The 11,651-nt window shown below is 34.8% G+C and overlaps 3 protein-coding genes across 3 annotated transcripts; 1 reads left to right on the top strand and 2 right to left on the bottom strand.

Annotated features, from left to right (window-relative positions):
* Positions 1 to 47: 47 nt before the first annotated feature.
* On the bottom strand, positions 48 to 2,696 carry LOC110701146 (putative dynamin-related protein 4A). The gene has a single exon (XM_021878734.1). The coding sequence runs from the start codon at positions 2,362 to 2,364 to the stop codon at positions 1,624 to 1,626; it is 741 nt and encodes a 246-aa protein (XP_021734426.1). The 5' UTR covers positions 2,365 to 2,696; the 3' UTR covers positions 48 to 1,623.
* Positions 277 to 1,620, bottom strand: LOC110701434 (dynamin-related protein 4C-like). The gene has a single exon (XM_021879090.1). The coding sequence runs from the start codon at positions 1,618 to 1,620 to the stop codon at positions 277 to 279; it is 1,344 nt and encodes a 447-aa protein (XP_021734782.1).
* A 1,389-nt stretch (positions 2,697 to 4,085) lies between the features above and the next one.
* Positions 4,086 to 7,549, top strand: LOC110701145 (wall-associated receptor kinase-like 8). The gene is made up of 3 exons (XM_021878733.1): positions 4,086 to 5,447; positions 5,536 to 5,640; positions 6,092 to 7,549. Exons 1-3 carry the CDS (start codon positions 4,556 to 4,558, stop codon positions 7,285 to 7,287), a joined length of 2,193 nt encoding a protein of 730 aa, XP_021734425.1. The 5' UTR covers positions 4,086 to 4,555; the 3' UTR covers positions 7,288 to 7,549.
* Positions 7,550 to 11,651: the final 4,102 nt, after the last annotated feature.

Below are 11,651 nucleotides of genomic sequence, written 5' to 3'. Positions count from 1 at the left end.
AGATCTGCACACTGCTGGGACCAATGATTAAATGCAACCAAACAGATACTAACAATCATACTACTTTTTATTCATGGATGCATCATACGAAGTAATATTTAAAAAGTAACCTGCTGATTCTGAAACTAAATAGAAAAATTGATCATAGACCATTTGCAACATGATAATCTGAAACTAACATAAGCTACTGATGCCCAAATGTTCTGCTAAGTTGCTGATCAATAAGCCTATGGCAGGAGCAATCTTGATCAAATCTTCATAAAATACAACCTAAATTCATTCTGTCACAGCAATTCTGTCCATGATCTTCGAAACTACATCTTTGGACTCCTCCAGAAGTTTAATGCTCTTATTGAGCCTTTCTCTCTTTCCCGCCACAGCTGGAGACTCTTCTAGCATCCTCTCAACGCCTCCTCCGTAAGGTCCCATCACTTCATTCACAACCTCACCCTCCAATTCATTGTTCACTAAATTCTGAATACTAAACAGCAAATGGAGAGCTATGGAATCCACCAACCTCTTCAAAACAATCTTCCAGTATGACATCATTCGCATCTTCATGTCAAAAGCTTGCTCAGCTAGGTGCTTATACTTTTGTAAATGTGCCAAATCAACCTTACCAAGTCCTTCGAATTCCATGCTGGTTACCTTTTTACCTGTATTCACCTGTACAGATTTGCCTTCCACAATATTCATAAACTTATCCTGATGCGACATAAGCCGATTCCAGACAGATAGGTATTGTGAATCACAAGTATAGTCAGCATATGTCTCCATCTGCACAATCTCCTTGACACGAATAATTGACTGATCTTTCTTCCTAGAAATCAGATTAACTGCAGCTCTTCTGCAGGAGCTCTGAAGAGATGGGTAATTGTCAGAATGCTGCATTATAATGGAGAGCGCTGCACTTTCTACATATCCCCAAAATTTAGTCATGAATTCAGCCGGAGTTTGTGATATTTCCTTCACTTCCCTCTGCAATAAAGTGATAAAAGCTGAGTGAGGAAGGAAATTGGGTAGTCCAATTCCCTTAGCTTCCTCAAGAACTTGAATTTCAACCTTTAGGAAATTACCTAATTTAGTTTCATCTTTCTTTTTTGAATGCATAAGCTCTGAAAACCCGCGTAGCATCTCAGCTAAACGAGCTTTGCAATGCATATTCATATCATCAGGGTACTCATCGTACTCTCCTCTAATAAGGATCTTCCTTAGGGATTCTTTCACTGATCCCATAATCTGCATGAATCCTGTCATAGCCTCAGCCACAGACGATAGGTTCTGAGGCAAGTTGTTCAGTTCATCAACATAAGCATTCAACTTAGTATTAATCTGATGCACAATATTGGGCAAGCATTTTGAAATAATGCTAGCCTGAATGTGAACCAACCTCTGAGCAAGCTCCGGGATGCCTACTATCGATTTATCAATCCTTGACAGCAAAGGGTGGGACTCAAACAGTCTTGCCTCTTCCAATCGTGCTTCTTCATATGTTTCTTGCCCAATCCTGTTCCTAACACACACATAGCCTAGCCCAATTATGACATCATCATTGGTTACCTTCTCTAACAAACCTTCTGGAGCTTTATCAACATTGGTTACCTTCTCTAACACACACATAGCCTAGAGTCCTCTGCCCATTTTATCAACATTCTGTGACATCATAATTGACTCACAAGTCGAAAAATCCACTGTTGCAGACAGAACATTCAAAATGATACTCTCTTCAGGGGTAATATACTCCATTATAATATCCCTGATTTTTTCATATATGTTTGCTGGTTGGCCTCGGACTGGCACTCGGGTGATCCCAGGGAGATCAACCATGGTCAAGTCAGGAACTCCTTTTTTCCTGACTATAAGTGTTATTGGAGTACTACATATTCCTTTGGCTTTTCCTGCAATTTCTTGAGTAGCCGAGTTTATTGCTTCAGTGACATGAGCTTCATCTGTTTGCAAGACTTTACCCATGTACTCAAGGGAGAGTTGTGGGGTCAGGTCAGACTGGTGCTGAAGGCGCATGATGAGTGGGACTCGAGTGCAGATACCTTGACCTCTAGGTAGGCTAATACCTGCTAAGGACTCTAAGACACTAGATTTTCCTGATGATTGGTCACCTACAACGACGATTGTAGGTAGTTGGATGCCTTCCTTCATGACTTTGAGTGTTCGCAGCTTGTCGACTGCATCGAGGAGAGGGCGTATTTGATCATTGTATGAGGAGATGAGTGGTGGTGGGACTGGGATATCATGCTCATCAGCATGAGTAGTATCAGTAGGTACAAGGGATTTGTTCATGTCTTTATCATTGAGGTTTGTTTTGGTGGGCTTTCTAGCTGATTTCGGCTTATTTTGTTGTACCATTTTTTGGAAAAATGTCTCAAGGATAATATGTTTCTAGGAAGTGTTGTGGAGGAGATGATGAGGATTATAGCCAGCAAAAAATTAGAAGTATTACTTGGATACTTATAAAAGGGAATAAATTTGACTTAAAAGCAGTGAAACTGAATGGATGGAAGTTGAAGTGATTCATGCAAGGTTAAACCTTTTTAGTTGATCATTATAGTAATGTCAAAGGACTGCCTAGTGAAGTTCCTGTTAATGTATCTAGCCCTATTATATGTTGTGATTAAACCATCGTCTCAATTAATGCTATTGGTTATCAATTGAAACCCTTGGCATTTTGTGAAGGTACGTAAAATACATACTCCTTTTGTCTGTTAAAAATTGTCCTATTACGATGTTGTCTTTCGTAACTCTCTGTTACAAAAATACAAATATTGTTCATCTCAGACTTGCCAATAAATTTTTATCCTTTTTAAAAGATAGTCATCATTTTGAAGTTGCGATTGTTTTGGTGCATTGTACTTCCACACTCCTAAACAAGATAATTGTGTTAAAAACAACACAACAACAAACAAAAATAATACAGTAGTATATAGAATTGTCAATAACATAAGATTTCTTCATTTCACCAAAATATTAATTAAAGCTTTAGGATATATAATATTACCTTGCTTGACCCTCCCTTCAAAAACAATATTACCTTGCTTGACATGTGAAGATAAAATAAAAACTATTTAACTTTTATATAGGTAAATGAAGAAAGCTTCAATCATTATTTTCTTAAATTCAAGTAACTGCATTGGTTTTTCTTAAATCAGTGCCTTTGAGTTTATCTCGATTGTCTTCCATGCTAAATAAGTGATCGCCTTCACGAGGACATTGTAAGTATGACTACACCACATTTAAAGGTGTAAAAAAATTCCATTCCAAAACAAAATAAAATCAAATTGAAATATAGATTTGTATGAACACAATATTTTTTTTTTTTTGGTGAAAATGAACACAATAATTTAATATGTCTGAAATATAAAATAGTTCTGACTTGACTTCACCGAACCCAACCCACACACCCACATTGACACCTCTACTACCCACATTCAATTCTTTTATTTATTTTATTTTATCTCCTATTTTTCGTAACTGGCTCGGCCCCTCGTTAGCACCAAAAAAAACCTTCTGTGTTTTAGTTAGTTAACGCATTTAATTTAGGCACACATATAAAGAAGAGAAGAGAGAATGATAGTGCAAGTCAGATACATTAGTAAATGTAAGGTATAAAATTTATCCAAAAAGAAAATGTGTCAAACAAAAATAAAATTCTTAAAACTAAATACGTGTCTATTAAAAAAAACGGACGTTACACGTAAGTATGATAGAAAAATAATCGGACCGTCAATTTCCCTGATCGGGCCGGACCGTAATCTTGTTATGAACTTTAATGAAATGGGTTGGGCCGTTGCTATTTTTGAATAAAACCTTAGTAATTCTTTTTTTTTTTGAAGAAAAAACCTTAGTAATTCTAAAATGTCCCGAAAATAAAAACGCTGCAATTAAAAAATAAAAATAAAAAATCGCTGAACACTGAAACGAAGGAAGCTGCAATTCACCATTTTTGCTTAACTGAAGTGATGGCGCAGCAAGATAAATTCAGGTTAGTCGTCTTTCAGCTATATTGATTTTTTTTTTTTAATGTTATCCTTTAATTTTGAATTTAATTGTTGACAAAACTTGTTATTTATGATTTAGTAATACTAGTTTTGAACCCTAAATTTTCAATAATCAACTCAATTTCAGAGAATTTTGCATGATCTGAATTAGGGATTTGCTGTACTAAAAAATTTCAATTAAGAAAAATGATGCACTTAATATCTAAAGGGATGCCAATTATCAAGTAACAATGTAACACCGACACAAATTAATTTGTTATTTGGTTTGTTTGATAAGATCCAAATTAATTAAAGCATAATATCCTATTTTAAGAGGGACCAAGTGACCAATGTTTCTTGTTTGAACTTTCAAAGTTTGACTGAAAAAGTAAAATGGAAAGGGAAGCTGAATGATTAAAGAGACGACTTGGAAAAGTCTTTGAAATGTTGAAAAAGACATTTATAATTATTGGAAAACTAATTAAGTTAGTCCATATAAAAAATATCTTCACATATCTAGGACTAAGCAATACTAGTCATATCAAAACAATAGAACCAATTTTATGCAATCAATAATGATATTCCTGGTTCTGCTGCTTCTTATGCTGCAATCATCACTGCAGCTAACTGCATCACCCTCTTCTTCGCAGGACCGTCTGCCTATTGCAAAGCCTGGCTGCCAAGATCATTGCGGTGCGGTCAAGATTCCATATCCATTTGGGATTGGTTTTAAATGTTTTTATAATGAATCCTATGAGATCATTTGCAATACTTCCTTTCATCCCCCGAAACCATTCTTGCCTGTTCACGATCTCCGTTTTGAGGTTATGAAAATAGATTGGGGTGGAAATCCCACCAGTATATCACCATCTGAACATGTGCAAACACTAGTAGTGAAAAACGATTTTCATAATATCTGTAGAAGTGATAATGGTGGTGTTACTGACTCAGCAGTGGTCCAGCGTGTTGACCTTCGCGGCACTCCATTTCTTTTTTCAATACAGTTTAATGTTTTTGTGGCTAAGGGTTGTGGTACCAGCCTTGTATTAAAGAATAGTAGCAATGAAGTCGTGACTGGATGTGCTTCAGTATGTAGAAACAATATTTCTAAGAACATGACTAGCTGGATTGGGGTTGGATGCTGCCAATCTAGGCTGTCATCTACACTAGACAACAGTTACACCATCTATGATGAAATTCAAGGCCTTGATTATTATGAAATAGATATGAATCATGAAGCACTATTAAATCCCCAGACTTGCAATGTGGCTGCGGGTTTACTTTACAAAGATGAAGTGCCTGAGTTCTCAGGGAATTTCTCAAATTTGACAACTGTAATGGAATGGAGTCGTCCATTTACAGCAGAGGGTTCGACATGTGGTGATGATGGCGTTCTCACTTGTCCGTGTGATGATGAACACGGCTATGTAGGGAACCCTTATCTTGGATGTCAATGTAAGTGGCAGCGTTGAACTCTTATATTCTCCACACATTTCTCCTTCTTTTGAAGACAGTCTAATAATTTAGTTCTTTTTTGTCTTAGTGGTGAAAGAATGTCAGATTTGCAAACATGGTTGTATTACCGATATTACAACACGATTGTTAGTTTGTAAGAAGCATCCTTTGTTTAACCTGGCTTCTATTCTTGGTAAGTGCTTCAGAACTTGAAAAAATTGGCCCAAATTGCTTGTGGATTTCTATTTACCTACTTTTAAAATGTTTGAGATAACCCTTATAAATAGTGTTGGATAATTATTTCTGTTTATTTACTTATCTGCCCTCATTAATGTTAATTGTTCTTTTTTTTTCAACTTTTAAAAATATTGTGTATGCATTAATATCCCTAAAAATATTTATTTATATATTTTTTCTTATTAATGCTACCAACAAATATTGTTGTGGAATTGTGTTATAAACCAATCCAAAAGAGTTCTCCGGAAACCATGTCACTTATGATTTTATGAATGCTTAAAATGATTGCTTATTTTTCTTCTATGTTGGAATCTTTAAAATTTTCTAGTCTTACCCGGAAAATTTATGTCATTCTAGCTGAAACTTGACATCTTACTTTGCTTTTGCCTATTTCAACGTTGTCTTAGGATTCAGCGTCAGCATAGGATTAGTGATGTTACTCCTACTTTGCTATTGGCTTTATAGATTGGTAAAGAGGATAAGAGAGGTTAGGCTTAAAGCTAAATTCTTTAAAAGAAATGGTGGTTTACTATTGCAGCAGCAAATCTCCTCAAGAAATGGTATTGTTGATAAAACTAGAATATTTGGGTTTTGTGAGTTAGAGAAAGCGACAAACAATTTTAGTGAAGATAGAATTCTTGGCCAGGGAGGGCAAGGTACAGTCTACAAAGGAATGTTAGAGGACGGAAGAATTGTGGCCATTAAAAAATCTAAGAAGGTAGACAAGAGTCAGTTGGAACAATTTATCAATGAAATGGTTATTCTTTCTCAAGTTAATCACCGGAGTGTGGTTAAAATACTGGGATGTTGTTTAGAAACAGAAGTCCCGTTGCTTGTTTATGAGTTCATTCCGAATGGGACTCTTTACCAGCATATTCATGAACCTAGTGAAGATTTTCATGTTACTTGGAGAATGCGTTTACAAATTGCTTTGGAATCCGCTAATGCTCTATCATACCTTCATTCATCTTCATCTGCTCCAATATATCATAGGGATGTCAAGTCCTCCAATATACTTTTGGATGAAAGATACAGGGCAAAGGTTTCTGACTTTGGAGCTTCAAGGGCCATTACCATTGAGGAAACTCATGTGACCACTTGTGTTCAAGGCACATATGGGTATTTGGACCCAGAGTACTTCCAGTCGAATCAATTTACTGAGAAAAGTGACGTGTATAGCTTTGGAGTAGTCCTTGTTGAGCTCATAACAGGGAAGAAACCGATTTACCCCAACAAATCGGGTGGGTATATAAGCTTGGCCACTGAGTTTCTCTTTCACATGGAAAATTCTTGTCTGTCTGATATGTTAGACACTTCCATTTCTGAAGAAGCTTTCGAAGAGGAGCTAACTGCTGTTGCCAACCTAGCAAAGCAATGCCTGAATATGAATGGAAAACAACGGCCAACAATGAAAGAAGTTGCAGTGTTGCTTGATGGAATTAGGTCACCCCATGTGTCCAAGCCTAAAACACCAGAATGTTTGAAGAGTGACTGTATGTTCATGGAGTATAATTCCCCTTTTAGTAGAGGCACATTCTTTTCTGACAGCAGCCCTCGCACTTCCTTCTCTATTGAAGCCCTACCACTCATAAATGGTGATTGACTAATTGACAGTAGAGGTAACTGTTGAATGTGTTGATCATTTAATTGCCTTAGCTTTTTTGTAAATTTTTTGCTATTTGAACTTTGGCTTGTATATTCTGTTGGAATTCCATAACATGAGGAGGTTCCACTGTTCTTTTGCAATAAGCTGTCCGAGTTTGGGACGCAACTCTTTTTCATTTGTTTCACCTAAATAAAATGAATCATAACACAATGAGATTGTACTTTGTTTTGTTTCCTCAAAAAAAAAAAAAAAAAAAAAAGAAAAGAAATTATGTTTTGTTGTTTATCTAGACTTTTGAGTTACTAGTGAGCTTATTCAATTACTTTCTTTATTTGTATCAATGGAAAGATATATGTAATGAGAGGAACATAATCCGTCATATTCTTTTTGTACTTCTCAGAAACCATGCAGTATGCATTTTGGCATCATTCCTTTGTGAGAGTATGAAATCTTATTCTTAAAGGTCTGATAGGTGTTAGTAACAGAAATGAATTTGTATGTATATAGGTTGGGCATCTGTTATTGTATTAAGAGCATCATTATTGGTGAACACAAAAAAATGGTTCATGGGTCACTATCACCATTTCTCTCTCATCCACATCAACCCAACAAACCATTTACAATATTCACTCTTAACAATGAACACTAAACAATGGTTCATCATCAATACTCCCTACCCCACCTTATTTTATTTTTGTAAATATAATCTATTTAATTCATAATTATAATTTATTAACTCGATGTCAATGTAATTAATTGACGTATTTAATTTTTTAATCGTGATTACTAATTAAGAAATTATCGCGTTTTTTTATTAGCTTTTTTAAAAACTAATTCTTGTGATCAATATTTTTAAACAACAACGCAGCTAATTTTAATTAACATAATTAAAAAAAAAGAGGTACAAATCGTGATTACAGTACTACAACTATAATCAAGTACATTTAAAAAAAAAAAAAAAAGAACTACTACACATCGTTTTTTACCGGCGCCGGAACAAGGAACTTGGATAAACTGAGACTTCCGCGAAATAGTCATTGTATAACCGTGCATGACCTTCTTCGCGTCCCCTATCCTTTCGGGGCTCAGTAGATTTGTGTCGGCGTTGCTGAGTGGCAGCTTGAATAATTGGTGGAATGTACTCATGCATTACGTGTTGTATCATAAGACACACTTCATTACGTTGTTGAACTCTAAGCTCCCTTCCCTCATCATCCGAGTTAGATGAAGATGAAGAGGAATCGGTTGAGCTTAAGTTGAAACTGTTTGAATTCATTTTCTACGTAAGAAATGTAAGATAGAGTGAGGTTTTCTAATAATAACTGCAAACGATTTATGTGTTTGTGTGTAAAATAAATGAAAGAATGGTGTTTATTTATAGTGAACTAATTTGTAATTCTTCTTCAGAAATAACTGAATATAAAGAGACAAAGATCACATGGGCTATGACAAACACTGGATTAGAACCACACAGAAATTGAATGGAGAAGAAGGGTTTCACATGGGCTAACAAAGGGGAAATTAAGATACTGACACAATTATATATAAAGAGACAAATTAATATAATTGAATAAAGAGACAAAGATCACATGGGCTATGAAAATGGGATAGTGGAAAAGATCCATTTTACTGATTAATTGATAAAGTACAAATAATTGGAAATGCGTACAAGAGGTTGAACTGGAATTGAAAACTTATCACTACTGAAAATGAAGATTACAATGCCTAAGCATCATTAGTGAAACTTTTAATTTTGTTCTGAAGTATTACTATCATTTCGTCTTCCCATTGTTCTCGGTTTACTTTCTGTAAGATAGAGTGGGCCTCTTGGATAACATCATCTTCGTTATAGCCACTTCCCTTTCGCTTCCGGGCCTTATCATAGCTTCCGCACCACTTTAACACGGCTTCAGAGATTCGCATCCACCTTCCCTTCAAACTACTAATAGTTCGTAGGGATATTTCAACTGGATTCGATTCCCTGGCAGCATCGTATGCGTCCAAGACTCTGTTCCAAAATTGACCCTTCTTTTGATTGGAGTGGTTGTTGTAACATTTGAGTGAAGTTTTGATGGGGGGAAGGAGTTTCATTTCCCTCACCATAATCCTCTCATTCTTCATTTGCCTCATCTTCTTCAGATAAGACATTGCTCGATACCCAAATATTGGGATTCGGTTTTTGTGACGGAAAATATCCAGATGCAGCACCATATTCACCGTAACCCATTGGTATCATGGATGGATGTGGGAAATTTGAACTGCTTTGAGAAAAATTAAAATTTTGAGGGAAATTTGGTGGATTATATGGGCAACTTGACTGGGGTATTTGAGGATACACTCCAGAAAAATTATGGGGAATATTTGTGGGTGTTTGTGAAAAATTTGGGTGAATTGGAGGAAAATTGGCTTGATTCGGGATCATATTTTGACCCAATTTTTTTTTTTCTGCTTTCTATTTGTTTTGGGGTTGGTATTAGCATCCATAATTATAATTTATATTTGGAAAAAATAAAAATTTAATATTAATAATAATAATAACGATGATGATAATAATAATAATAATAATATTAAAAATAATAACGATAATAAAAAAAAAATAGTAACGATAATAATAATATTAATGATAATAATTAAAAATAATATTAACAATAATAATATTAATATTGGTATAAATAATAATAATATTGGTAATTATAGAGAGGATTTTTGAAGAGAAAAATATAGTAGAAAGAAATGGATTTTCAAAGTTGAAGAAAGTATATCAATATGGGTGTCTATTTATAGAGGGGAAAAAAATAGAGCCGTTGGTAATTTTTTTTTTTTTTTTTTTTGATTTGTATTTTATAAAATATATCCGTTGTATTATTACAACGGATTTATTTAAAACAATGAACACGTGTCAAGCAGCGTCTGGGCCAAGTGGCGCGCTCCCAGCCGCTACTTTCTATTTTTTTTTTCTGCCTGTTAATAAGCAAAACGACGTCGTTTTGCAACATGAAACAGCAAACCAACGTCGTTTTGTATGAATATCAGTGGAAAATTTTGGTGGGGCCCACAGCGAATTATTTCGTCCAGCTGCTCGCTCCTGCAATCGAACGCATGACCACTCATCATGAACAATTATAGAGTTTGCCATTAAGCCACCACCTTATTTGTTCACTCATTGTGAACTATTAAAATGTTCACCATTAACGCTGCTCTAATGCTAAAAGTAACTCTTGGAATTAGGAAGTTTTTAAATTGTATTATTTGTATAGTAAACTTGGAAGTAGGGGGAATGGGGGTGTATTATTAGACTGTCCTGAAATCTATCGGACTGGAACCGACCAACAAAAGAATTTTTTAAAACCTCTTTAATCTAGATGAAAGTCCGTGCAATGCACAGTTTTTCGTACATTTTTTTGACACGTGGTTTTTTTATATATATATCTCAAAAAAATTATGTTTTTTAGTTAAACCATATACTATAATAATTTAATCAAATTACTATTGTCTATCAAAAAAGATAATTTTTATTATTGTTATGTAAAAATGTGGCTTTATTGGTTGATGTTATCTGAAAAAGATTTTTTTTTTATTTTTTTATTTTTTATTTTAATGAAAGTAATTTATAATATGACCTTGTCGGTTGATGTTAGTTAAGTGACAATTGACGTTACTGAATCTTATAATACTAAAATAAAATATAATAAATTATTGATGTTCAATTTCTGAAATACGCTTTTTTGTCTGTAAATATTGTTGGCACTTGGGATTCTCATAAAAATATAATAGATTAAAGGCCTGTTCTCATATGTTGAAATTAAATTCAATTCAGTTCAGCTCAGTTCCTAATTTTCTTCTCTTATAAAATATTCATTTCAGTTCAGCTGAGTTCAGTCAATGAGAACAGGCCCTAACCCGTTTCAAAAAATGGTAATGGGTTTTTTTTGTTCGGCTGGCCGCGGAATTGTTGGCGGTGGAACACGAGGCTCTTTGACGGTGGTGGCTGTGATGGATTTTGGATAGGAAAGGTGAAGGTCGGGGGAATGATGTCATCTTCTTCCTCTTCCATGGCTTCACACTAATACCGACATGCCTTCAAAAAGTTCACACTGTTAAGGCAGTGGGTCCTTAATTTTTTTTAAACTCTTTCCTTTTTATTTTCGGATTTAATATTTTTTTTTATACAACTTACACAATTCTGTATGCATCTATTTACCAATATGTCATGGGATTTACCAATTTTATTTATCTAGAAGATAAATGGGGCCTCCTCTAAAACAGGTTGTCGAAAAAAGAATAATTAATTTGCAATCTTCAACTGCTGATGTTGAAAGTGTTGTTGTCTTGTTGATGATTTTGTCTTAAAACATGCTAAT

Source organism: Chenopodium quinoa, unplaced genomic scaffold, assembly GCF_001683475.1.
Source record: "Chenopodium quinoa cultivar QQ74 unplaced genomic scaffold, ASM168347v1, whole genome shotgun sequence".
Lineage (NCBI taxonomy): Eukaryota > Viridiplantae > Streptophyta > Magnoliopsida > Caryophyllales > Amaranthaceae > Chenopodium > Chenopodium quinoa.
This window is presented reverse-complemented; position numbering and strand designations above follow the sequence as displayed.

Bases quoted from the DNA above. Each gene is read 5' to 3' on its own strand.
- LOC110701434 (XM_021879090.1), bottom strand. From the start codon at position 1,620: ATGTGTGTGTTAGAGAAGGTAACCAATGTTGATAAAGCTCCAGAAGGT.
- LOC110701146 (XM_021878734.1), bottom strand. From the start codon at position 2,364: ATGGTACAACAAAATAAGCCGAAATCAGCTAGAAAGCCCACCAAAACA.
- LOC110701145 (XM_021878733.1), top strand. From the start codon at position 4,556: ATGCAATCAATAATGATATTCCTGGTTCTGCTGCTTCTTATGCTGCAA. The intron at 5,448-5,535 runs GTAAGTGGCAGC...TTTTTGTCTTAG, and splicing joins CCCTTATCTTGGATGTCAAT to TGGTGAAAGAATGTCAGATT. The intron at 5,641-6,091 runs GTAAGTGCTTCA...ACGTTGTCTTAG, and splicing joins TAACCTGGCTTCTATTCTTG to GATTCAGCGTCAGCATAGGA.